The sequence below is a fragment of the Crocodylus porosus genome, unplaced genomic scaffold (assembly GCF_001723895.1).
Source record: "Crocodylus porosus isolate Cpor-Errol unplaced genomic scaffold, CroPor_comp1, whole genome shotgun sequence".
Classification (NCBI taxonomy): domain Eukaryota; kingdom Metazoa; phylum Chordata; order Crocodylia; family Crocodylidae; genus Crocodylus; species Crocodylus porosus.
The window spans coordinates 28,224,324-28,251,301 of NW_017728910.1; the positions used below are offsets into that span (position 1 = coordinate 28,224,324).

At 45.6% G+C, this 26,978-nt stretch overlaps 3 protein-coding genes across 7 annotated transcripts in view; all 3 read right to left on the reverse strand.

The window, feature by feature from the left end:
* Positions 1-234, reverse strand: part of ACAP2 (ArfGAP with coiled-coil, ankyrin repeat and PH domains 2) — a 116,107-nt gene extending 115,873 nt beyond the window's left edge. The window contains exon 1 of one of the 3 annotated variants that reach the window (XR_002100641.1): positions 98-234. Coding sequence is in view for 2 of the 3 variants with exons in the window: in XM_019532936.1 (XP_019388481.1) it covers positions 98-150 (53 nt within the window). In the remaining variant the exon portion in view is untranslated. The remainder of the gene's footprint in view (positions 1-97) is intronic. The other 2 variants (XM_019532936.1, XM_019532938.1) reach the window with 2 other exon arrangements.
* A 1,621-nt stretch (positions 235-1,855) lies between these two features.
* On the reverse strand, positions 1,856-15,220 carry PPP1R2 (protein phosphatase 1 regulatory inhibitor subunit 2). Of its 3 annotated transcripts, none has more exons than XM_019532942.1 (6): positions 15,089-15,220; positions 14,447-14,527; positions 13,934-14,040; positions 10,900-11,085; positions 10,126-10,234; positions 5,073-5,152 (listed from the first exon to the last, which is right to left on the reverse strand). In XM_019532942.1, exons 1-5 carry the CDS (start codon positions 15,169-15,171, stop codon positions 10,170-10,172), a joined length of 522 nt encoding a protein of 173 aa, XP_019388487.1. In that variant the 5' UTR covers positions 15,172-15,220; the 3' UTR covers positions 5,073-5,152; positions 10,126-10,169. The 3 variants fall into 3 exon arrangements, with proteins under 3 accessions (XP_019388486.1, XP_019388487.1, XP_019388488.1); XM_019532943.1 differs by lacking the exon at positions 5,073-5,152 and adding an exon at positions 9,254-9,315; XM_019532941.1 differs by lacking the exon at positions 10,126-10,234 and having other exon boundaries at positions 1,856-5,152; positions 15,089-15,217.
* Positions 12,585-26,978, reverse strand: part of APOD (apolipoprotein D) — a 22,737-nt gene continuing 8,343 nt past the window's right edge. Inside the window, exons 5-7 of the mRNA XM_019532940.1 lie at positions 15,370-15,373; positions 12,977-12,980; positions 12,585-12,595 (exon numbers count right to left, since the gene is read on the reverse strand). The gene's annotated coding sequence lies outside the window, so the exon portion shown is untranslated. The remainder of the gene's footprint in view (positions 12,596-12,976; positions 12,981-15,369; positions 15,374-26,978) is intronic.

Here is a 26,978-nt window from a genome sequence, read left to right on the forward strand (position 1 = left end):
GCGGGCGCGGGTGGCGGCTGGGCCTCCCCGGAGAGAAGGGCGCAGCCCAGCTGATAAGCGCCGAGGGCGGGGGTCCCGGGGCACCCCCCGGCCGCACCTGAAGCGCGGCGAGTCCTTCAGACACTCCTCGAAGTCCACGGTCATCTTCATCCTTCTTCTTCTCCTCCTCCTCAGCAGCGGGCGGGGCTCACGGCGCTCCTGGGCGCTCCCGTTGCGGCCACGCTCGCCGAGGCCCCGCCCACTGAGTGGCGGGCCGCCTGGCCAATCCGAGAAGAAGTTCGGCAGGCGTGACCAATTGCATCTCGGCAGGGGCGGAGCCACCTGCAGGCTCGGCCCGTGGCTGGGAGTGGCAGGCAGACTATCCAATCAAGAACGCAGCGGACGAGGCCCAGCCAATTACCAGGCGGAGATGGGGGACTCCTGCCGGCACCGCCCGGCGCCGAGACGCAGGAAGAGGTGAGGCAGCAAGAGAGTGCGGGGTGAGGGGGCCGGGACGGGGGGGCGGGGCCCTTCCTGGTCCCACCCCCCTAGCCTGAATGACCACAAAACGACCCAATGTGGATACAGAAGGTGGAATTGCACCCAACCAGCAAGCGGGGGCTCTTGGAGCGATAGCTAGACGACCAATGGCAGAAAAGCGAAGCTGTGGGCGCGCCGGCCTTGCCCCTCCCCGCGCGGGGCCGCCCGCCCACAAGCCGTTCAGTTCCGGGCCTTCGGGGAGCACTCCGCTCGCCGCTGGCTCTGCTGCAACTCCCGCGCGGGCGGCCTCACGCAGCGGCGCCCGAGGCGGACGATCTGGGCCTGGCCTGCGGGCTCCTGCTTTCCCTCCCCACTACCGGGTACGGCCCAGAGAAAATAACATCCCTAATTGATGAAACACCACTAATCTTTCCCTACAGTAGTGTTTTATCTTAAAACTAATCGAAAACCACATTTTGGGGCAATTAAGTAAAAAAAAAAAAAATCCCCACTTTAAACCAGAGAAATCCATGCTCCCTGCACCAAGCTGCAGTCTCTGGGCCCCGCTGGGGTGGGGAGAGCTAGGGCTGCACCAGGGCAGCTGCATCGTGTATAATGCCACCCAGTCAGACAATGGCATCCTTCTCATTTGAAAATGTAACTTAAAAACTAGTGCCAGGAGGAGACTCTGCATTCCTCTTTCTTGCAGGACCGAGGGAGGCCTCAATTTTCAGCCGATCACCACCCCCCGAATCCAACCGAGACAGATGTACTCCTCTTGAAGGTGGAGGTCACAATATTCCCACAGAGAACAGACGTTTAACACCATTGTGTACAGGAGCAGGGAACAGCACAACTTTATTTGCTTTGCATCACACTTTTAGATTAGGACTGGTTTCAAAATGAGGGAAAGCAATTTGTTCATAAAATTATTCAACACATGGTAAAATATCTACTATGAATCAGAGAAAGAAAACTCGCACAAAGACCAAATGCTTTCACAAAGATATCGGGCTGTGAAAAAAAAATGTTGATGGCTTCTAGCTAGTACATGTGGTGCAACTCAAATCGGCAGGTTGTTGAAGTCAAAAGAATGGTCTTTAAGGAAACGTTTTAACACTATTTGCAAATGACGCTGTCCAATATAAAATGTACAGAAGCTATTTTCAAGCAACTGACAACATTCTCTTTTGTTTTTTTACAAAGGACTTAAGGTTTAGAAAAATATTTCCATGCAAAAACTTTTTTTTTTTTTCTGACAAGTAACAGAACTCAATTTTCAAATTAGTAAGAGGCGGTGACAGTGTCTGTTTTTATACCACATGTTGCTGTATTACCTGGGCTCCTGCCCAAACACCGTGATGTTAAAAAACACATGGGGAATCTTGTTTTCTTCCTGCGGGAAGATTTCTTTTTCTCCCACGCCAGAAAAGGAAGGCTGCTTTGAAAACGAGTAGTTATAAAAGGAGGGCAGAGGTCTTCAATAGCCTTCCTTCCAGCCACACTCCCTCCTGTAATAAGCACAAGTTCAGAAACACTTACCTCTAAACTTTTAAAAAAATAAAAAGGGAAGCGTGGCTCAAGCCACATAACCCCACTCTCCAGATTGAAGCAATTTAAAAAACACATTTTAAAAAAGGACATCAAGTCATCCCCAAAATGAGTGAAATGATGAAGCGACTACAAAAAACAGACTGCAAACCTCACAACCCACAAAATGCCATACAGAATATTTTTTCTATAACAACATTAAGATGATTTGGACATTAAGATGATAGTCTAGCAAAAACCCATGCTTCAAACTAATATTAGTATAGCTGAACTACAATACTACCTCCAGCAGAGATAGCAGGAAGAGCTCCACAACAGGTCTTCGTCCAAATCACAGGACTTGTACAACCCAGACCAGCTGCTCACGGTTAAAAGCTGGAGCATGCACATGACACTCAAGACCACATCCTACCCAAAAGCACATGTCCATCTCATCCAAAGGTCCATGGACTTGCCACAGAGGGGAGAGAAGCCTTTTTTATGTTTTTGTTTTGGGGTTATTTTAAGTCCCCAAGGATACAAACAGCAGCTTCTCCATAGGACCTTAGAGGAAAATGAGACCCTGGACAATTGATATATGTAGGTTCACAACCTAAAAGTATTAAACTGCCGTCTCTACTACACAGTGTTTGCTATGTTTGTCCCCAGCTGACAGATGGCACACACAGTATTGGAAAGAATGGGTTTACAATGCTGAATATAGTCAACACTGAAAGATGAACTATGCAAAGTCAAACAAGTAATGGCACCCGGATCTGTCCATCACAAGTCTCTAAATCTAACAAGCCAGCTCTACCACTTAGTGACATTTTAGGAAGAATACACACTGGCTCTTACTTGGGTCATGGCAGTGCATGAGGTAAAAGGCATCCAAAAAGAACTGCAGAATGAAAGGAAGAAACCACACACAGCATAAAAAAAAAATCCAGCACGCATTGTCATCATCCCCACACATACACACGCACTAGGAACGCTCATGTGTCAAGAAATTGGAAAGGACCTAATACCACGGAATATGTGACAAATTCTGTAAGCAACAAATCTATCATCTCACGTCCAGCAGGAGCCTCAGCATCTCAGGATCTGACTCAAACCAACGTTTATCAAGCTGTATTTTTTTATTATTATATTATTAAAATAGAAGAGACCTTTCAATTGGGGTCTTGCACAAGCAACCAAAACAGATCTGAGAAGCTCTCTGCTGATCCCAAGCCCTCATAAATCAAGTCAGCCTCTTTTGTTATCCCTCATCTCATAGCCATGAGGTTCTGCTTGCCTTCTGATTTGAAACCTTATGGTCCATACTGTCCAATACATCCTCTGCAACCATGAGATCTAGAGGAAAACAGATTCTCACTTCTCCCTTCCCTGAAACTATTCACCCAGGAGTTGGACTTTAAAGAAAATACCACCAGAAATGTCACAAGATCCAACAACACTTAGCTTAGAAAAGCATCAATTAGGGATGCTAGAAAACACCATTTGGCACTGCTCACATACAGATCTTTGTCTACTGCAATATCCCACAGAAGTACCACAGCTTCCCAGTGACAAGTGTGCCTGCCTGCCCTTCATTCATTCTGCATACCCTAAGTTTCAGAAAAGCTCACACACGAGAATCCAAGTAACTGTAAAATAACTTTCATTCTTTTATTTAAACCTCACATGTACAGTAGACAGAAAGTCATTAAAATAAGTCCATATAATTATATGAACTTTTGCAACATCTCAAGTTTAGATCAAAACTAAGAGAAACAGACATAACAGAATACAAAGTATTCCAAAACTAAGCCACAGCTTTAAGTATACTTCATCTGTATAATAAAACCAAGTACTACCTTGAATACTAGAACATTCACCACAGTCAAAATCCTTCGAGTGGGATTTTGTTTACAGTAACCTGAAGGTTCAATGATGTTTCCCCATCAGGGCTATCAACCACCCTGTGAACAGTATGTCAAGTTACATGGCAGCCTCCCAGCTATTCCTCCCAAGAGCCTTCATTTTACAGAATCAACTACTGCAAGTTGCATTGAATCAGGAGACACAAGCCAGTGGTTTTCACAGCCCGGGTTACGAACCCCAAGAGGGATGAGGTCACCAGTAGTCAGTCACCTGGGTGTCATGAAGAGCTGATGCCACACAAGCATGCATCATTCCCCATCTCCACTGCCCTGATGTGGATTTACTCAGACAGCTACTTCTTCTCAGATGGTAACAGCACAAGTACACATCATAGCAACAGGGAAGGCAGAGAGGGTTTTGAGCCCCATCTTAAGGGAATCATTGGAGAGTAATGTTTCATAGCATGGTCTGAAGAGCTGTAAACACTCAAGTTCTGACAAGACAGGTAAATACGGAAAGCTCCAAAACCAAATCTAGCCGTCCTGGAAGAGAGGGATAACCACCAGGTATAGCATTCAAGTTAGCACATCTGTAGTGGAAAAATACCCCACCAGAAATCACTGCAGTCTCAATCAGAAACTTATAATGGATTTCAAACGCAGCATTTTGAAACCACAAAAATAATTCAGCTCTTCTGTTACAAAGATTGGGAAAAACAGGAGTCATGGCATAACTCAAATCTATATGAATAGGTCAAAAAATCTACAGAAAAAGAGTTACAATACTAAAATAATCCCTTTTCAATGCTAAATTTATCATATAAGTAAATTAATACAATGTCAACCTGGTATTTGCTATACGCTTTGGCTCAAACTCCAAACTCTTCCACAAGATATTACATCTAGAGTACTGTCAAATAAATAGCGAACAAAACCAAAGATACCGCTTTGTGTATTTTAAAGCATGACGAGTGACAGTATGTTACACAAGTTACTCAGTGTCATATATAGCAATGCCATTCTGGGTTGATAGATGCTGACGCAGTATTCTCCATGAGATACTAGGCACAAGAATAAACCAGTTAGGCAGTTTTTCTGCCTAATATGAGTCTAGAGTTATTGACATTCTTGGCAATACAATAGTGTAACTGATATGCTTTTCAGCATTTAAGAGCCATAATTGCAAAAACCATGAAGCAGTGTGTTTAAGTTTGTGTCTTTCACAAGCAGTTACAGTTCTGGACAGATTTCTTCTACATTGTGTGCTCTATTCCCCAGCTGGTCACTAGTAGCATGTGCTGTGGAAGAAAAAAAAGAGAGAGATTAAAGGGATTTAAGTATTCATAGTCTAAACCAGCTATTCTCAAAACCAGGGTGTGTTGAGATATGCAGATAATCGCAAGTTGAGGCTTGTCCCTCCCTACATGGTGGATCCCCACCCCCAACTGACCAGCAGTAAATACATGAACTAGCTTTTGAAACTGGGTGCCACTCAATTTACAAAACGTCTGAAGGAAAACCTTAAGTCCAAAAAGGTTGAGGATCTGAACCCCGTGTTGTCAAACAGCACACGTACTTCTGAGGTCCTCCCACAAAAAACAAAAGTAACATCAGCAAATTTTGGTATGCATTAGGGTACTTTCCCACCCCTTTTTATATTCTGCAAGTTCAACCACTCCAGAGAGAGTTCAGTTTTCATTTTTTTCCAAAACTGCTGAAGAAAGCAGTACCTCTCAGCATAGAAAGAGCATCACAGAAGTCACTCCAGCACCACGCAAGAACTTGATGTTTTGAGTTGCCAAGACAGAAAGTGCCCGAAATACAGGCCAACTACATACTTTTTAGCTTTATCTGTAATCTGAGGTGGACAAAATACAGAGGTTTGAGATGGAAGAACACTGTATTTTACTGTGGTGTTCATTCAGATCTGCAGCCAATTTAAGTGATATTGGGAAAGTGTTAGGTCTTCAAATGCCCATAACACTGCATGATACAAATCTCTTACTCTATTGTGCAGGAGAGCAAAATAACCTTATGTCAACTCCCTTGCCACAGAACAGCTACCATCAGTCATATCTAAACTAAACACTGCTACAGTGCAAAGCTTGAAGTCACTAAATTCAGCCCCACATTTTACATAACAGAATTATAACAGTTACCTGCAAATTTTAGACCCATAAAACAGTCAAAGCAGACACCATACTGTTCCTTGCAAGGAGTGATGACCACTTGTATGAAGTCAGGTTAGTCAAAGTTAAGCATAAAAGGTAGCAGGCAAAATGTAATGACTAATTAGAATATGGCAAGCCAAGTACAGCTGATCATTCCTTGCTGAAAGCAAGGGAACAATTAGAGTCCTATCCCACCTTGCCTTTTGGAAATAACCCTTTATCATTTTGTAGGTGTAAATAGGAAAGCATTAAAGTTGCCACCTATCAAACAGCTGAGTAAACTTTCCATGAGGCAGAAAACCCCACATGCAGATAATTCCAGAGGAAGGTCCCACAGAAAGGGAATGTCTCAGGAGGCAAGTACACATTTACTAGCACAAAGGGGAATCTCACTCTGCCCAAGGACACCACAGCAGGAAGTGGAATTCAAGAACACATAGTGCCATTCAGAAGAGACAAGAGTACCGAGAACCGAGGTCCAGCCCTGAATAAGGAAGTAACTGCACTGATCACTCCTTCACAGAGTCCCACGGACAAGGGGTACCCATGGCTGCACCCCAGCAGCCCTTGTGCCAGCCAGTACACAGGTGGGTGGATGGGAAGCCAGAGCCACGCTCTTCTGCCTGGCTTGTTTTCCGCTCCTCAATGCATGACAGTGTAAAGCAGGAGGCTAGTGACAGGACTTGAGAGATTATTCCCAGCTTTAAAAAGCTTAAAAAAGAAAAAAGACCCACCAAAAAGTAAACAAAAGCACAGAGCTGGAGCAGCACTAAACAAGTGAAATGGCAGTCATAAAGGAACACCAACTGATAAGCAACACAATCAGCATCCAGAGAAACCTATCACCAGCTGGAGCCCTAAAGTCAGCAACTCCTTTTGAACCTCTTTACCTCATCCTTTTTGCAAAACCATCAATGAACACATACAAATGAATCACTGTCCTAACCAACCACACTTCCTGACCTAGTTCATTATCATACAACTTCATGGAACTTTGTTGGTCTAACAGGTAAAGGGGAACCTGTGGGAAGACGAGGTCCAGTGGCCACAAAACTCCTGGAAGGCTGTTTTAGACTGGACAGAAGGAAAAACTTCTTTACCATCCAAGTCCCCAGGGCCTGGAATAAACTCCCCCCAGAGATGGTGGAAGCACCTACTCTAGACACTTTCAAGAAACACTTGGACACCTGTCTTGCTAGGATCATTTGACCCCAGCTGACTTCCTGCCCCTTGGGCACCAGGCTAGACCCAATGAACTTGCAAAGTCCCTTCCAGCCCTAATGTCTATGAAATCTATGAAACCTCAACCACTTGTTGCACAAGTATCATGAGAAGTCAGTCAAATTCAAAAGGTCATCAGGAACTGGGCTATATAGAATCATAGACAAAGTGGGCTAGAAGGGACCTCAGGAGGTCACATCTAGTCCAACCCCTTGCTCAAAGCAGGACCAGCCCCGACTACATTATCCCACTCAAGGCCAACATACAGGACACATCAGTTTCTTACTACTCAAAACTGAAGCAGGCATATAAGAACCCAAGTTCTCTATTAGTGGGAAAATAAGCCATCAAGGGAGCAATGAGGCAGTCTACATATGAAGCCTTATCATAGCACCTAGTAGACTCCACCCTCAGCATCTGAAGAGACTGCCTACTGTTTCCAGTGCCAAGACGACATTTGAAAGCAGAGACCATCTCGAGAAAATGACAAGACAGCAATTAGAGTCCCCTGAAACAGTGAAGTCCTCTCTACAAGCTAAGCCAGACGGTATCTCTCTGGGCAGGGCCCATAGATAACCAGGGGGACCATGGACCAAAAGGCCAAGTCTTGGAGTCCGAGAAGCCAGAGGCTCACCCTCCCTAAGAACCACGCCTAAGCTGGTTTCAGGGGGTGCTCCAAGAGACTGGATAAGACATGGGAGTCCAAACAAGTGCTTCCCTGGAAAATTGGTAACAACAACAATAAACACACACTCCTTCCAAACAGCTTCAGATTGATTTAAGAAATTCAACAGTTAGGGGCCAAAGAGGCAGCTCTGGGAACATGAGGATCAACAGCACTAAGACTCTTTCTGTCTGGCACTGGATCAAATAAAAATGTTGACCAGGTATCCAGGTGAACAGCATGCCTACAAAGAGATTGTTAAAAGGTTGACTTTGGAATAAGCTCCCCCCGGTGCAATCGCCTACCCTGGATATTTTCAAGAGGAGACTGGACAGTCACCTTGCTAGGGTCACCTGACCCCAGCTCTCTTTCCTGCCTGGTGCAGAGGGACGGGACTAGACCCACTGATCTTCCAAGGTCCCTTTGGCCCCTTACAATCTATGAATCTATGAAGGAATCCAAGAAAGGAGTTTGTAGAACTCCACCTAATTTTCCAGTTGTTCAAGAACCATCCCATCCCATATTAAGGGTTATGATGCAAGGTATTTTCTTATCCAGAGAGCATCTAGGGTGACAGAGGACAACTTGAAGGGATGCCATCACCAGAAGGCTCACTCAAGTAATATGAACTTCAAACTCAATCAGTTTAAGCTCTTCTGCTTGTGCTTCTGAACAAGGACTTGTTGCCTGCTCAGGGACTTGTTGAATCTAATCCAAGACTATCAGGTCTCTCATTGGCCTCATTGTAGACAACATTACAAAGGCTGGTGGAATTTAAAGGCCAGAACAAAATGTTTAACAGTTTTGACTGGAGTCCATTGCGCTTTTGCCACTCATACTTCCCAGAGTCAAACACTGAATCAGTAACTTAAGAACATTTTCAATCCACCAGCAACCAAAGAGAGAAAAGGATTTAATTAAAAAAAATATTTAGACAGATGGACCAAAAGTGAATCAGGTTAGTTTATTGTAGAGAGATAAAAATGAGGAAATATTCAATTTATTAGGCAAAGTGACAAAATAAAGAATAAATTGAGAACTGCAGAAAGTTAATGGAAAAATAATCCATTATTCTGGGAAATTCAAGACAAACCAGTTAGAGGAGTTAATTGACTGGTAAGCTGGTAAATAAGGTGTTAGCCATATTAGTCTTGTCAACTGGGCACGAGCAGTCAGTCAAAAATTGATAGTTACCAGTGTAGCTCAGAAGTCGGATTATGAAGTAGGACGGAATGACTTCAACAGCAGAGATGGAAAAATGCTGCAAAGGTGTGCCCTTCTTTTCAGTGAAGAACGCAGCTGGGGAGCGGAGTTGCCTCCCTGCTTTATAGCAGGGTGCAGAAAGAAGGCAGCTTCAAGCCATGGAGAAAGGTCATAAAGATGCCTACTGGAGCCCTTCTTTCCCCTGGAGAGTGAAGCTCTAGTAAATAGCTATTATAAGGAGGCCCAGTATTATGTATTACAGCACAAGTCTAATCACTTAGAGTCCAGGACAGATACTGTACGACTCCTTTGAAGCAATTATCATGGGCTTCAGCATCTTGTAATTGATACTGGTGCCAGAATTTTTCGACGGACAGTCAAGTACTGAAAAATCCACTTGCTAAATCTTCTTCATCTGGAGTGGGGTGAGGGTATAAACTATTCTGCAGCATTTAATCTCATTTTAGAGAAGCTATTTTTTTAGTCCATATGACTGTGAATATAGCCTTACAAATATGAACCAGGTGTAAGCCAATGCAGCATCTTCCCAAGTCTGCAGACAGCTCTAGTGCTTCTCTTAGCTTTCCCAAGCAGCAGCTAAGTAAAGTTAACAAGACTTCAGACTCATTGTTACTACAGTCTTGTAAGCGTCGCAAGAACAAGTTGTCTCAAATTTCATAATGCCAACAACTATTTCAAAGAGCCTGGAACAGCAGCAGAGGTAGGCAGCATATTACTATAGTTAATTCATGGGAAGGCTGCCACAAAAACAGTGTGCGTTACTTTGCTCTATTCTTTCCACCCAAGGAGCTCTCCAAAAGCTAGAAGTGGCAATCGGCCAGGTAGTGGTCAAAACAAAACATGAAGCCCTGATGGAGCTTCCAGAAACAGCACCCACCTCAGCATCCCAGCCCCTTACCACAAGGGGCTGACCGAGAGGCTGATTTTCTCATTGCAGATACAGCATGTACATTCTCTTCATAACACTGAAAACTGCATACCACAGTCTTACCTGAACAGATGCAAGGTGCAGTATCATGTGCAAGAAATTCTTAACTAGAATGGGTAGAGACTTCCTCTACTCTTAACACTGCAGTAGCATGCACTCCGATGTCTGCTACCTAGTGAAAAGGTGGGATGGGGCAGAATGGTAGGCAAGTGCCAACAAAGGCTTCCCCTACACACTCTAACATGCTCCCTCTAAGGCTAAGCACAAGACATGTTCCCACTTTAACAAGAGCATTAGTAGCTGCATCAATAAGGGTCAGGCTGGTCGGTGAAAGCAGAGCTTGCTGCTGACGATTATTAAAGCATTTTAAGTATATACTTACTTTCCCACTGTGCCACCAAAAACAAAGCACCAAGGTGGTTCTGAACAGAGTAACAAGTGCTTCATGAATGACACGGGCACGTCCTGAAGTGACATTGTAGGCATCGCAGCTCAGGAAACATGCAAGACAAGAGTTTGTGAGTGATATCTTCTACTGGACCAACTGCATGGTTGGGATAGGCTCAGACAAACTTTTGGGTATCATGGTATTCTTCCTCAAGTACTGTGATACCCAAAAGCTTGTCTAAACCTGTCCCAGCCATTCAGGTGGTCCAATACAAGATGCTACCACAACCTCTTACCTCTTGCATAGGGAAAGGGAAATTCCATTAAAAAAAAAAAAATCACAAGGGCTGGGAAGGGTGGAAGAGAAGCATAAACTTCTGTCTTCCAGGACTTCCGGTAGTTAAAAGAACCACCATGCCTAAAAACATTTTTAGAAATCTAGCTGCTCACCGGGTTCAGGTGTTTCTGTACTCATGTTTTCTACATCAGCAGCATCGTGCATCTCCTCATCCTGATCTTCATCATCTTCATCCTCTTCACCGTGTAGTTCTTTTGCAATTAGCTGCCTAGCCAGTTTGATATTTCGTCCTTCGTTATAATGCATTTTTCTCTTCATTTCAAACTGCTTTCTTTTTTCTGTAGAAAGGAGAGGGGGTGGAGAGGGTGTTCAGTATACACAATTATTGTATTAGGTTCCTTGAAAACATTCTAGGTAAGTTGTACTTCCTCCTTGAGGCCACGAAACCTTGACCCAGTACAGCATGGGTCTGAATTTATCACTTTGAGTAATTCAGTATTCTACAAACAGAGTCTATGTTAGCAAACCACATGTAGGGACCTACCAAATCACAATTTCACAGAAACTGCAAAATCTGACATTGCCCATGAAATCAGGCAATGTCCACAGAAAAAGCTTACTGAAAATAAAATGCTGGCTTCCATACATCATGGACAGTCCTGGAAGCCAACTGGTGGTGAGGGGTGGGGCTTCACAATGGACAGCCCATGCAGCCAATCAGCAACAAGGAGCAGGGCCCACTGGAGCCCCATGGACAGAGGAAGGGGAGTCCCTCACTGCAATCAGCTGGAGAAAGCAGCAACCAGTCCCATGATATCCCTGCAAAATCAGCCAGCTGCCTCCAAGTTTGGCAGACCCCTAACCATATGGGTTAGTTTGACTAGTAGTGACGGTCACTAAAATTAATCTGATGGCCATGAAAATAAGCCCTCTCAATAGAGCATTAGCCCAGCAGAAGACAACTTACATCTTGCTCCTTTACTTGTGGGGGAAATGTCTCTATTTGGCAAAAGATTTAGAGAGCACAGGAAACATGAGAAGAAAGAACGTTGGACTTAGATTTATCGCCATTTACCAGTTACTGGTAAACTGTTTGAGTTGTTTGAGGGAGGTAACAACAAAAAGAAAAATCCCTGAGATACCTGGGACAGCTCCTTCCCAAAGGACTCTTATTGAGGGGTGGAGGAGCTTTTGGAAGAGTGACTACTGCTTATCCACTGCAACTGAGGAGAGGTGCACAGGGATACCTGGTCCTCCAAGTCAGGGGTGGGCAAAATATGGTGCACAGGCTGGATCTGGCCTACAAAGCAATTTTACCTGGCCCACAGCGCATCTCTCAGCCCCAACGGGCAGTGCCAGGGCAGCCCCATCCTGTGTCAACCTGCAGATTGCCCCAGGATGCTCATGCAGCCCCCAACCCTGCTGGCTCAGTGTGGGGACAGCAGTAGGGGTGCAAGTCCTGGTGAGGGTGTGTGTGCTGGCAGATCCGTCTCCATGGAACTGCACGCAGCGGGGGGGTGAACTATATCCAGCACAGGGGGCCAGTCTCCATGGAGACCGAGACCAGCCAAGAACACAGCGCCCTCACCGAGGCTCCCACCACTGCAGCTGTCCCCATGCGGCTCCGCCCTGCACTGGGCCCGCAGAGCTGGGCTGCCACTGCTGCACAGGCATGCTGGGGCGCAGGCTGGCATGGGACAGGGTTGCCATAGCACCAGCCCAGTCCTGGACCCAGCAAATGGCAAGATGTGGAGTCACCACCAGGTCCACCCCCTCCTTCCCCCACTTGTGGGCTGCATGCCCTGGGAAGCAGGAGGGGACAGACAAGGGAGGGGGGAGGAAGGCTTCCTCCAAAGCCCCCTCTGTGGGGCTTGCAGCTCTTCTCTCCCCGTCAGGAGTGCTGCATCCCCCCAGAGAGGCCCAGCAGCAGCTTCCACCTCTACCCTAGCCCCGTGCTATCATCATCCCAAGATCCCAGCCTCCAGGACAGCTCCAGGGACCCACTCAGGCAGAGCACGTGGGCAGGTGGGAAACTGCATCTGGGCCCAGGGACAGGGTTGGTGACAGCAGGGCTGGGGTGGGGCAGAGCTGTGGACCACTGCCTGCACATCCCTGCCTGTGGAACCTGCACCCGTTGTAAGGCCATGCAGGCCCTGACCCAGCCCCGGCCCCACGCTGTCACCACCCCAGGACCCCACCCTGTGATCCCAGCCTCACCCACCTCTAAACACTGCTGCCCAGGGCCCCATCCCACATAGGGAGTTTTGGCGAGTTGGGGGAGCAGGGATGGGTGCTGACCCAGCCTGTGACAGCTCACACCATATGTGGCCCTCGGGCCCAAATAACTGCCCACCCTGCTCTAAATAATGCAAGACTAGCTCCTTCTGAGGCCCATAAACAACTGTGACAAGTCACTGGAAGGTCAGCAACTCAACCACCCAGGCTGGCTTGATTTGTCTGCTGTGTGGATGCCAAAGGCAAATTTACCATACAGAAGGCACCATCCACCCTGTTCCCTGCAGATCCAAGCTCTGAACAAGTTCTTTAATACAGATGCCAGTTCAGGGCCTGGTAATAATTCATCACAGCCATATTAACTGTTGCTTCCTGGCAGCCCCAAACACAGCTTCAGCCTTTGGTAAAACAGTGTAGTCCAAATGAATGCAAAGCAGGATCTACTTTGACAAAAGAATTAGATTAGAAATCACTACAAATTGACTTTTAGCTCCCTCTGCCAGCTGAATCATGACTTCACACTGCCTGGAAAGCATGACTTTTTTCTTTCCACTAAAAATGTCGTACTGACAGTAAGAAAGCCAGTCATGAAAGATTACGGCCATCTGACAGGCACCCAGGTTAAGAAAAAAACCTTCCCACACTTCTCAGGAGAAAACAGCCTTTGGTTCCGTCTGCTGGATTTCAGAAATAAAAACTCTCCAAACCTCATCCTGCAAGGGCTCCTCCAAGATAAACACACTTTAGCTATATGTACCTGCTCCCAACCAATTTAATAAATAGCTACACCTTAATCTAACCCCAGAAGCATCCAAGTCCATTAGGAGTTCAAGTTACTTCTGTAATAGCTATGGCTCACCGTTTCCAAATCTTCCTGCTAGGTGGTACATCCACCCCCTCCAACATCCTCAGTGCAAGTCTATTGACCATATAGTTCCAACTAATACCAACCTCGTTCTTCAGGTGTTAAGTCTTCCTCCTCCTCTTCTTCCTCCTCACTGCTTTCTTCTTGCTTAGCTAGAATCTTTGGGCCCTTACCTTCAGCTGCAGCTGCCAACCTATGCAAAAAACTGTATTAAAACAAGCTAAAGCAGGCGTAGCAACTCCCAACAATTAAAGTACTTAATTTCTGTACATACATACACCTCAGTGTCTAGGACAGGGGTCAGCAACGTTTTTGGGCAGAGTGCCAAAAACATCCACAGCCTTGACTTGTAAGATGTTGGCATGCCAAGGAAAGATGGTGGAGGAGCCATGAGGGGCCTGATCCTTATAGTGGCAGTGCAGCCCCAGCCCCTTCTCCACTGTCCACCCCAAGGCGCATGTGCTAAGCAAGATGTCTTTGAGTGCCATAGAGTACCCCTGGTCTAGGACGAAACAGCCTTGGTTCTGGGCTTAGGCCATGAGGCAGTGGAGGAGAATATCTCCAAACTTAGCTCATATTCTACAGCCACTAATGCTTACTTCTCGGCCAGCAAATCTGCTGTTAAGGGTTCATTTGATTCTGAATCACTCACTGCATCTTCGTCATCCTCTCCCACCATACTAGAAAAAAAAAAGAAAGCAAAATATCTTTAGCATTTGCTGCCCAAAAATATCGTTTGTTAAAAGGAGTAAAGCTTTAGGCCTGCTCTAATTAAACTATTTGTTTAATACTCAATTACTGTTTTCTTCCCTCCCCACCCTCCCCTACTTTAATTATTCCAATGCAAAGAATGGCTTTATTTCCTTTTACCTAAGTATTAACTTTGTTCACTAGAAGCTAGTTAGTTCAAGTCCCAACTGAATTTTACAAGTGACCCATACTCTTAAAGTAGTCAAAGCTTCTGAATAACAATTTACATCTACAAGAGTGCTACCAAATATTTAGTGTTATCCCTTACTTAAGAGTTTTAAATGTGTAAGATACCTTGCAGTATTTCCTGTCTTATTGGTGTATCATCTAAAGCCTGAGAATTCAAACAGACTACAAGCCTGCAGGCAGCTCCAGTACCACCACCACCACATGAGCTTTGGTTTGCTGCTAAATCACTTAGGCATAGCCTATCATTATAACTCAAGTATTTCCATATCTATTTAAAAGAATGGCTGTTTAAGAAAATTTACCTGTGATAAGGAGTGCTTGGCTCATCTATTTTCATTAAGCCATAATCCTTGCCTGCTGGGTGGTATGTAGCTAGAATGTTCATTTCATCCCACTTCTGGGACTTTTTACTGAAAAGAGAAGAGAAAGTTAGCTCTCCCAGGTGTGAAAAGGCTTCCTCCTGCCTTGAAAAAGGAAGTACAACATCCAAGGTCCCCCTTAGCTTCAATGTCCTGCCATGCACAAAAGGAAGAAGAAAAAAAAATTTAAGACAGAAAAGTGTAGCCCCCCCCACCCCAAACACACACCTGGAACAGGAGCTTAACCAGGAAGCAAGAGTACATTATACAGAAAATTCTAGGTTCAACAACACATTAGCCAAGTCCCACAACTGTCTGCAGTGCACCTGTCCAACCCCTGCCCCAGGCTCACCTAAATGGCCAAGTGAGCTGCCAATGAACCCAGCCTGCAGATTCAGGAGCTCACCCTTCCAATTCAAGTACTGGACCACTACCTATCTATCCATGTGACACAGTTGCTAACAGACTATTTATTGCTCCTGTTTGCTCAAGCAAAATACAGTAACAACCCTGTGAGCAAGGCTAATTGATTTTCACTTCTCACCTGCTCAATCAGCTGCTATCAAACCCTAGGATTAACAATATTGGACAAGCAGCAAATCAGTCAGCAAAAAGCCTGATATAGCCAGCATCCCACTGACCCACTAACATCCCTAACTGATGGCTGTCCTAGGTAAGGCTGCTCAAGGATTCGTGTCATTAGGAAAAATATGCAAGACAGATTGACATCTTCAGTGAACAGCCAGCCTTCAACCCACTCTCTAGGATTTTCATAGTTTGTTAAAAAATAAATGCCCCTGCATACATTTACAGCTATGCAGGCACTTGGAAGGCAGAGCATGAAGTAGTGATGCCATGCTGGTGGGCCAAAACAAAGCCAACTGCCACAACCCTAGCAGTGTCTGCACACACTTTCTGGCAATCCCCCAAGCCATCCAATCGCTTATCTGCTAGGGAAAGTTTACCAACTGAATTTCCAACATTCACACTTCTTCCATGAAGATCAGTACAGGCTCCACATACAAGGACATCAGACACTTTATTTTAGACTGGTCCAAAAATTCAAATGATTTGGGATAATTTTAAAGAAAGTTCTACTAGCTGATTTTAGGTAGCATAACAAGTTAATTTCATTCTACAGGGTGGTTTTCTGAATGTAGAAGCATACAGCACAGCCATGCCAAATTAAACCAATGCCTGAGAAATACTCCGAATCAGCAAGGCAATAGAAACAAAGGATTGAAACACATGCACTTCGCAGTCAAGTTCAGGTGAATTGATAGCTCAGTATTTTTTAGAGCTGTGCAAAGCAGCATTGTTCTGCTTCAACTTCCATTTCAACGGAACAGTGTTTCATTTCAAGTTTTGTTTTGTTTCAGAAGCACTGTTCTGTTTAGTTTCGTCAAAACCATTTTGCTGTTTCAACATTTCGCCCACCCAGCATCGGGAAGATTGGTGCTGCCACTGGCCCCCACCAGCAGCACCAGCCTCCTGTCATCCAGCAGGCAGATTGGGGCCCGCCCCCCCAGAAGGAGTCTGGCACACCCCCCACAGCCCTCCCAGGACTGCCGGCAAGCCCCCCGATCTGTTTGCTGGATGACAGGAGGCTGGTGCTGCCGGCTGGGGCCAGCAGCAGCACCTATCTTCCTAGCATGGACTGCACCCAGCCAGCAGCACCAGCCTCCTGTCATCCGGCAGGCAGACTGGGGCCGCTGCACCTCCACAAGCCTTTAGTACAATCCCACAGCCCTCCCGGGGGTACCGGCAGGCCCCGATCTGCCTGCAGGATGACAGGAGGCTGCTGCTGCCGCTTGGGACCTGCGCTGAAGCCAAGTAAGCCTGGCTTCAAAACATTTTGAAACTTTTGGAAGGCTTTTGTTTCATTTCGATTTTGCTGTTTCAAGCTTGAAACACATCGAAACAGCTTCGAAATGAAACACGAGGTGAAATTTCACACAGCCTTAGTATTTTTTTAATCGGCTATTGGTTTAATTTTGCAAAAGTACCGAAGGCTTAGTAATGCAGAACAGTGCCCTGCTCAAGCACTTGCAGTGGCAAAAACCTGACTGAACACAGATGGAAATATCGAACACAAATATCAAGGCTCCTGTAGGGCAAGAGTTTTATATGCATTTTTGGTGCCACACGGTGCACATGGATTCTTTCGGACAATCTCAATTTATAGACTACAATAGGACTCTTATTTAAAACACTGTTATACTCAGTCTCACAAACTGCAAGGCTGTAGTCTACAAATGCTTACAAATAAAAGAACTGACCACCTTTAATCTAGTCTGACCAAGGCAAACCCTCACACTTAGATGGAAGCTATGGACCCACTGTGTTCAACATACAACAAAGTAGTGGTCCTCAATCACTTTAGACTCAAGATACCCCTCCATAACTCTTGTGAAATTTGGTGGAACCCAGGGTAAGAACCAAAAATGCAACCTGAGGAAAAAAAATGCAAAAAAAGATTAAACAATCCTATCTGTACAAGATTAATTACTTTATTAAGGAGTCGCTAGAGCTTCTGGTAAAGCCAAAAGTTGGCATGATACACTGAAAAGCAATCACTAGAACAGGAAGCGTTTGCCACTCCCTTTTCTGGAACTGACTTAGAGAGGTATAACAGGATGATCTGCCTTGTAAGGGCCTGGAGCAGGCTAACCCTGGCTGGGAGGACAGCCTGGGGGACAGTAAGTGCTCTCTACCAAGCCCAAGCACCATCAGGCTGAATGACCAACACATTCCCATAAAGACTGAGAAGAGTCAGGAGATACAAGGGGAGAGGGTGGCAGAAAGCAGGCTGGTTCCTGTGTTAGTGGTTCTCAACCTTTTCAGACAAGGACCCCCTTGGGAAATGCTAACTTTTACTTCTCACTCAGTTCTGAGTGCAGAAAAATAATAGAGCGATTTTTCTGTTGCAAGGAAGTCAGAAAGGCCACAACAGGTCAGCATGTTTGTGACACTCTGGACATGAGTTTATCTTGTGAATCATGTTTGCACACCTAACAGCACTAGCACTGCGTGGCATCCCACAGTTCTCTTGAAAGGATCTCAAGACACCTGGGGGTTGTGAATCCCTGACCTAGAGCAGGGGGGTCCAATCCCCAGCCTGCACAGCCATGCCAGCTTGCCCCCAGATGTCCCCATGGGTCCAAAAATCTGGCAGCAGGGGAGCAATGGTAGTAACTGCCACTCCCTGCTGTCAAATTTCCAGTCCTATGGGAAGCCCCAGGAACCACATAGCACACTAAAAAAACCCAAAAAACAGCACACAGAGCTGGCACAGGGCCTGATTCAGACACAGAGGGGCCAGCTGAAGCAGTGCAGGGCCCAATCCTGACACAAGGCTAAGTGGAGGTGGCACTGAACCCTGTAAGGCAGCACAGGGCCCTCCACTGGGAGTGTGGGGTCTGGATCTGGCAGCACAGAGTCCTGATTAAGCCTATGGACCAGCCCTGTGCCACTCATCACCCCACAGCCCAAAAAGTTGCATACCCCTGATGTCCACGATGGGAAAGGCTGGCCTGAGCTAGAAGGCTCTGCAAGGACAACCTAGACTGGGGAAAAGGCAGCTGTAGGACATGCACCCCTGCAATAAACATCCAGTTTAATGGCATTCTAGAGTGCCCTGAAAATAGCAACAGAGTGGAGGCAACCCAAACATCATATTCATGAACAGGACTCATTATTATGGGAGGCTCTTTCAGAAAGCTCTGCTCAGTGTTCACACGCTTACCTTTCCTAGTTCAGTAACACACTAACTAATCACTTACACACTGTTCATGTTTAATATCAGCTGAAAATAATGAGTTAAGCATTAAAAAAGCAGTCAAAATTCCACTGAAGTAGTAATATGAGGAATAAAGTCTTAGCATAGGAAGCTGTTCTAATTTGTAGATATAAAGAAGTATTTTCTAAAAAAATTCTTTGATCTAAACAAGTTTAAATCCATGCATTTATTTAAAAAACACCTTGCTGTGAGTTTTACTGAAATAAGTTTATGTGTTATAGTTTTTGAACTAAGAGGGAAGCATCCTATCACCCACCACAAATTACAAAGCTACTGATATGTACGTGCCAACAATATGCTACATATTAAGAACAGTGCTTTGTCCAGCCTCATTTCAGATAGCTACTGATCCAGAAATGGGCGGAGGAGAACCAAATACAAATTTGCACATCTTGGAGAGGTGTAAACACCAGCAAAAATGGAACACAGAAAAGGGACCCAAATATGTTATACAAGCACAAGCAGAAAAGCATTTAAGTTGGAAAAATGCTTTCTATGCTCCTAGCAAAGTCATCCGGACAGCAGTCTGTAATAAGGAGACAACTGACAGGCAGCAAACCAGACGGAAGACTGTACCGCAGTTCACTGCACGAGCTGTAGCCCAACACCAACAGCTCCAGTTACCTCCTTGGTACTAGATTCTGGGGGACTGCGCGTGGACAGCTTACCCAACACTGCTCCTAACACTTCCAAAAGCCAACATACAATGCTGATCGAGTCTTTAAGTCTCCTGGAACCACGTGTGTTCTGGGCACTGTCTACACATGGACCATTTCTGAAGACAGTATCAATACTTTCCCCATAGATCCCAACTATGGGGATGAGCCTACATACAGTCAGAGCAATGGAAAGTCTACTGCAGAACAGCCTTCGGACTGCCAACAGCCTTTACAACACTGAATCTGAATATCCTGCACCTGGCATTGTTATGTAAGAGCATTGACTGCATTACTGATAGTAAGATTAAGAACAAGAAACTTCTGAAAATTCTCCTAGTGCAGCCAGGGCTTCAAAGGAGACCATCCAAAGCCAGTAACTTAGCAGGACTCCCAAGGAGCAAACAGTGTTGTATTTTACTTTTGCTAGCCTATATTAAGGCATTTTTGCATGTCTCAGATGAAGACTGGATCACCAATCCATACCCTCAAGCCTTGCTGAAGAACTTGGCAGAGCAACACGTTCTGAAGCTCACAAGGTTGAGAACCCCATTCTGTTAAGAGGCTGACATTTCCAAATGCTCTAAAAGCCAAATACCAATTTGGATTTCTTTGAAATGTGCTGTGCTATAGATGGGTACAAAACAGACAGCAATCCAGACCTGGGGTCATTGGCACTGGGGCCTCTCAAGGGACAGCCTTCCTCCCCTGCCCAATAGTATGTCTTAAGTTGATGATCTAACAACTTCATGTACATCTGGTAGGAATCAAACCATGAATACAGTATGGCCCCAAAAGGGTTGGCTCCACATTTACCCAGGGTAACAGAGGTACAACCCCCTCCTCTGGGGAACCAAAGTAGACAGGATAGCAGCTAACTTGGCATAAGTCTAAGGCTCAGACACAAAGTAATCTATATTCTGTACACAGGAATGAGTAGCCAAGAGCCTTCCAGCCTGCCCATTATCATACAGTGTGGTAGCTGAAGAGAACATGCAGTGATCCCTGTACCTGAGTTTCACCTAGGCAGCCCCTTTCAAAGGATACCCTCTGCAGAGACTAGAAAGGAGGGGAAAGGAGTTATAACCTTACAGAGCACAGCCCCAAATGCACAAGGTGCTCAGGTCGTGAGGACAGGCAGAGGCCCTAGGAGGGTGGATCAGTATGAGGCTGCACCCTCCTCTATCACCAGGGAACCACAATCTGAAAGACCTTCCTCTGTCTTGGAGTGACAAAGCCTTTCTCCTTGTCCCTTCTAGGGCAGAAGACAGTCTCTGCTCTACCTATTCTGGAGGTTGGTCCCTGCCCTTCTGAGAGTACCCAAATCCCCCTCCCTCTCTCCATAAATGAAATGGCATCTTTCCCATAGGATGGGAAGCTGAGGACAGACAGACTAAAATGCTGGAAGTGGGAGGCAGCTGATCACACAATGCAGGTTACAGGATCTCAAGTACTGGGACCAGGGAAGGAGGAGGGGCCCCTCCTCCTACCAAGCTGAATGGAGCAGTTTGCACTTACTCAGTTATTTCAGGATGAGCATCTCATTCATCATACCCCCTGGGAATGCCTCCCTGTTTGCAAGCAGATTCCCTGGATGGCCTGGATTTTAGTGTGCTCTGTAGAGGTGCAGGGTAGGACTAGTGAGCCCAAGCTTTGGTCACCTATGCCTAGGATCCCCAAGGATGGATGCCCTCAAAGAAATGGCATTTCTTCAAGCTGACTCCCCCAAGATAAAGTCACACAGAGACGCAAACTTCTGAAGGCCAGGAAATGAAGAGTTAATGTACACAAATTAACTTAATTTCCTGGCTTTCAGAAGTTAGCATTTTCCTCAATGGCTACAAAGTACCACTAGCTGTGCTTTAGTTTGTCATCCATCTCTGCACACTACAGGCATATTTATGATGCACACCTAAAATAAGTTAAATGCTACAAAGTAAAACAGAGGCAAGGATTTTTGGAGCGCTATTTCTTACTGGACCAACTGCACAGTTGGGAGAAGTTTTAGACAAGCTATGGACACAAGGTACCCTTCCTGAAGTCTGGAAGGAAAAGTATCTTGTGCCCAAAGGCTTGCCTGAAACTTCTCCTAACTATGCAGTTGGTCCAATATAAGAAATCATCCATAAAAATCCTTGCCCCTCAGCTATTTCCCAGACCACGACAGCTGTAACACCACCCCAACATGACCACTGAGAAGACAGCCAGCATACAACGGCATATCCCCCAGGTCAGTGCACCAAGGACCACAGGAGATTTTTCACTTTCCTTTGCACCTTGAGGATTATCTGAGCTGGAGAAATTCTCAGCCACTGCATCAGCCAAGGTCCAGGTGCTGCCCCCACCCTTCCTGCTCTGCTCCCCTATCACACCACATAAGTTTCTAATAGCCTGCTCTGGTGTGAACAAGGAACCAGACCCAATGCCATGGTGACTTCTGTCGCTATAACAGTTGCCTACAGACACAGAACAACAGGCACAATGGCCCAAGAGGTCCCTTCCAGCACTTGGAAGGCAACCATTCCTTCTCCAGGTTACAAGAGTACAGAATGATCAGCCCCTAAACACAGGAAGTTAGGTATCTAGCCAGCTGTTAAAAATGATGTTCTTATTTTGTTGTTTTAAAAACTTTCATGTTTTGAGATAGAACTCCTTTGTGAAGGATTTAGACCTCCCACTGTTAAGAATGCAAGAAGTTACAGTGCTGGAAGTGTCCCCAACTTGGACTGCTACCGCCCTGCTCGAGGCACCCATACTACACCCGTTCTAATTCCTCACCCCAGAACAGATCCAGTGCCCAGCTGCACAACCCCAAAGGCAGGGAGCTTGTTCACAACACCAGTTGGTAGTGTCTGCAAAATGCCATCACCTAGGAGAAACTGTGCGTTATACAACGCCCCCTGCCCAGCCCAGTGTGCAAGCCTGCAAAGGTCCACCCAACAGAGCCACAGCTCACCCAGCCCCAGGCTGAGAAGTAACAAAGGCAACCATTCCTTCTCCAGGTTACAACAGTACAGAATGATCAGCCCCTAAACACAGGAAGTTAGGTATCTAGCCAGCTGTTAAAAATTTGTTGTTTTAAAAACTTTCATGTTTTGAGATAGAACTCCTTTGTGAAGGATTTAGACCTCCCACTGTTAAGAATGCAAGAAGTTACAGTAAAACTTTCTGAGAAGCTTCCCTGAAAGACCAAAGATGCAACTTGGAAAGCTGGTCTGATATTGCAAAGGCAGCAGAAAAGCAAGGTGGATAAAAATAAATAAATAAACCTACATACAGTTTTAAAATGTGTTAGAACTCAAATATATCATCATAGAATAGGGATTATAACTTCTAATTATATACTATTTAAGATAACATATTCATGTACCCTTTTTAGAAATGTTTTATAAATAGGTCACAACAGGCCATGGACTATATAGGGGCTCAGTATTATGTGGTTTGCAGAGGCTCCTCTATATAGTAAAAATCAAAGACAACCACTCTACCCAATGGGACTCAGTGCTCAGTCTAGAATCCCATCAAGCTTTAGTTTCAGTTCTCAAACAGGGGATTTGTGTCTCTGGAGATAACATCCCTGTTAACAGCAATATATGGAAATGAGAGAGAAGAGATCTAATTATCTACCCTCAGCCCTGTTGTCTCTCTGCAAGTTTATGTACACAGTCAAGCTCTTGCCTCTCTCTAAAAATGCAGAGTTTCAAGAAGTTAAATGAACAGAGGATTGTTGGGGTGGAGTAAATCTGGGCAAGGAGGAGGAGTCTGGAGGTAAACACAAGGAGGGAGGGGCAGTAGAAACAGAAGAGAAGCATTTTAAGCAGAATGTTGTTGAAATTGCAAAATACTTCCGTAACAACCACTTTGCAGTAGCTGCTCTGAAGAAAGCAGGAGGAACAAAAGTAACTCTCCCACAAGACAGGCTATGGAACTCAGTAGTGGGCTGTTCTGAGCCATATATTGAGAACTGGCCTACTCCAATGACAATTTGTGAACAAAACTGTGACAAAAAGAGATATCAGATTTACCCAAAGAACCTTGTCTGACAAAATAGATGGAATTGTCATAGCCAAAGTACTCAACATTTGGCTAAAGAGAAATGCAGAAGGTATGCTGGCTAAACTGAACCCTATTTCCACAGCCCTGAACAAAGGTTATATTAAACAACAAGAATGCACTTCTTGTAGAAAACAAAGATTAAATCAAGGCTTCCTGACCAGTGATTTAAATCATGGTTTAAAACCGATCTGATTCAAATCAAATCCACCCTGCAGAAAAGACTCATGAAAAAAAGACCTTTTTGGAATACAGTAGTACATCATGAAACACAAAACAAAGGCAAAAATAAGCCACGCTTTAAATACTTTACTCAACTTGCCCAAGGCCAAAGGGATTTAGAGGTGGGCAGGAATACACATAACACTAAACAGCAACTTAATCCATCAGAGAGAATCTGTTAGAAGGATTTCCTTCAAACAAATAAAAAGTATATTTGCATTATGTGACACTGATCAGATATCGTCCGAGCCGAAGAACTGGAAAGCTCAAACTGTTCACCACTCAAATGTCAGAAATCAATGCTCAATGCCACCTTTCTGAACACAGAAGTCCTCTGCACCACAGGGATCACACTCCTAGAGCAGCAAGGTGTGCATATACACACAGTTCAAGATTGGACAGGGGAGAACAGGTGGTTACTTCACTCCTTGCAATCATTTCAAGTGACATGCTTTCTACAACCAGCAGATCTAGCATGCAAATCCCTGTTTTAGTTGCACTGATTCTGGAGCCCAAACAGGTCTAGAAGAGAACAAGGCTCCTTTGTAGTGACTTAGCTGCCAGCTTTCAGCTTTGTGAAGTGTGACTTGAGAAGGATTCTGGAAAGGTAAACTGGGGCCCCTTTATCTGCTTCTCTATGATGTAGAAGGGTTTCTGTTAGAGAAGGAGAATTGCCTTGTTTTTTAGCTCCATATTACAGAGTCTGAACTAAGCCCAGGAGAGGAAAGTTTGAAAAATACTTACTCTGCCCTCTCACACTTTATCAGAACAGACAAGGCTCTCTATCCCCCTACCCGCCCACCTAAATAATCCAACAAAGATCCCTTTTCTTTAAGCCACCGAACTAAAGTCTTCTCCCTCTCTCAGCTGCTCTCTGTTTCTGGTGATGTCTCAATTTCATTAGCTCTTCAGTCACCTGATACCCTCATTAGGGAAATTTTCTAAAGATTTCCTACCTGTACTAATCCCAATACAACCACAGTAATTTAAGCACATGGGAGCACTAATGAAGACCAGGCTCCTTCATGTGCCATTATTTTAAGCCCTAGTTAGCAGTTCTCTCATGCTAAAAGATACAGCAACTTAATTTTTGATGCGAGTCAAGCCAAAAATCCTGTTTACTGAAACTGTTCAGCCCATCTCTCTCACTTCTGTGATTAGAAAGAATTCAAGCTCATTTCTGGCACTTAAAAGAAACTCATCCAGGATCAGCACAGCTGTGACCTGCTAGTAAGCAAAATTAGCGCTTTTGCAAAACTGTATACTGATGTTTCAGACCTGGCAGCTTTTTTTCCCCTTATTGGTCTTGAAAGGACCCTAAAGGACCCTCTCTCATAGAATATCTCTATTTACTTTCTGGACACTTATGTTAGCAATGATTCAGCAATAATGCCATGAATTTTACTGTAACATTTTGCTGACTAGGAAAAGTGGTTCATCTTGCTTATTAACAGCAACATCATGCAAAGGAAATAAATTACTATCTACTGCAATGGTCCCCACCCCCTCCTCAGTGATACTCAGTAGTACTGCACTGTGAATAACATATTTTTCTTTCTTTGTCAATAGGCATTTCAACACTTGAATTCCCTGTGGCTGACTAACAAAAGATACCGTATTTACCCAAAGAACCTTGTCTGCCTGTGTCCTTAGACCAACACAGATACAGCCAACACCTCTGGGACTGTGAGCAACTTCAGAGCACCTCACTGCAGCAGGCTGCCTGCAAGCCAAGGCTTGTGGACCCCAGTCTACTGAACCGATTCACACTGTACTGAAGTCTGCTCTACTAGGCGCAGTCATTTGCATAAAATGCAGCTATCATTTCAGCTGGTATGACAATTTCAAAGGGTAAAGAAAGGATGGTTGTTATGGACTGTTGCATTATAGCTAGGTTTTTTATTACGTTGTATAATAGGGGCAGTATTTGCTGCTGCATCACGTAAAAATAGAATAGGAATGAAGAGTCACGACAAGATTTTCTTCCCACCCAATTAGTTCACCATCATCTCATTAAAAACAGCATAGAGTTTTTCCTCTCCCATGGCACCATTTCTCACTGAAAAGAAGTGACATATCACAATGACAATACCACAAGTCAAAGGAAACCTTTCAGACAGCTGCCTGCCAGGCAAAAACTACTTTCATGCATGTTTTAGAGTCTCCAGTCCTGACAAATGAAGCCCTGGCTTAACTGGGGCCAGGAGGAGGAAGAACACCAGCATTAAGAGACAACAGGCATCCTCACGTGTACTCTCTTCTTATCTCCGTTGCCATGCAGGCAACCATCCAGAGAAGGCTGCCAAGAGCTGTGTCTCCAGGAGGAGGATGTCACAGCCAAACTCTGGCATTTCTAACTTACCCATCAAATAGTAACGCTATATCTAGACCTGTTAAGTATGTTGGACCCTCTTCCTACCAAGGGGCAAGACAGACAGCAAATCAGCGTGACGCCTTACAGACAAACCCCTTCAGACTGGCATGTTGCTACAGCCTATTCTGGGGGAGGCAAGACCCAATGAAGGAAGCCGTGACCTGCAAAACCTCACACCTCTGAACAAGTTCGCCTGTATGGCTACCGCCCTCCCTCAGCACAGCCTGGCCTGGCCTAGCCAGCTATCCCTGTCCTGCCATCCCTACCAGAGCAGGAGACACGAAACAGACGGCCATGAGAGATAGGGGGCAGGACTCTCGCCACTCCAGAGCTCAACAGAGCAGAGACTCCTCGCAGCACGATGCCCATGTCAGGATTTCAGAGCTAGGCACTGGTCTGGACGTGTATCTAGCGCCCATTTCCATGCACGGGAGCTTGGGGCACCTTTATGAGACCCACCCCACACGTGCACCCGGGGCGCCACACCTCGCCTGGGCGCAGCAGGGACCACGCGCCCGGCCAGGCCTCCAGCTCCTCCTGACCTGGCGGCACGCAGAGCTGCGCCCAAGATGGGGACAGTGCCCTGCAGACGCTCTCTGCACAGAGCTTCCCACAGCTGCGACCTAGGCCGACCCCGCCGCCCTCGCGCCGCGCACAGCACTGGGGCCTCGTGCGTCCCGCCCCGCCCCGGCAACCCGCGGTGGGGCGCGGCGCGGCTCGGCTCACCCG

What these genes read in the sequence shown, in the direction of transcription:
- PPP1R2 (XM_019532941.1), bottom strand. Translation starts at nt 15,171, where the DNA reads ATGAACATTCTAGCTACATACCACCCAGCAGGCAAGGATTATGGCTTA. An exon ending in CCAAGCACTCCTTATCACAG is followed by an intron (nt 14,528 to 15,088) that starts GTAAATTTTCTT and finishes TTTTTTTTCTAG; the next exon opens with TATGGTGGGAGAGGATGACG. An exon ending in CTTAACACCTGAAGAACGAG is followed by an intron (nt 11,086 to 13,933) that starts GTTGGTATTAGT and finishes TCCTTTCTACAG; the next exon opens with AAAAAAGAAAGCAGTTTGAA.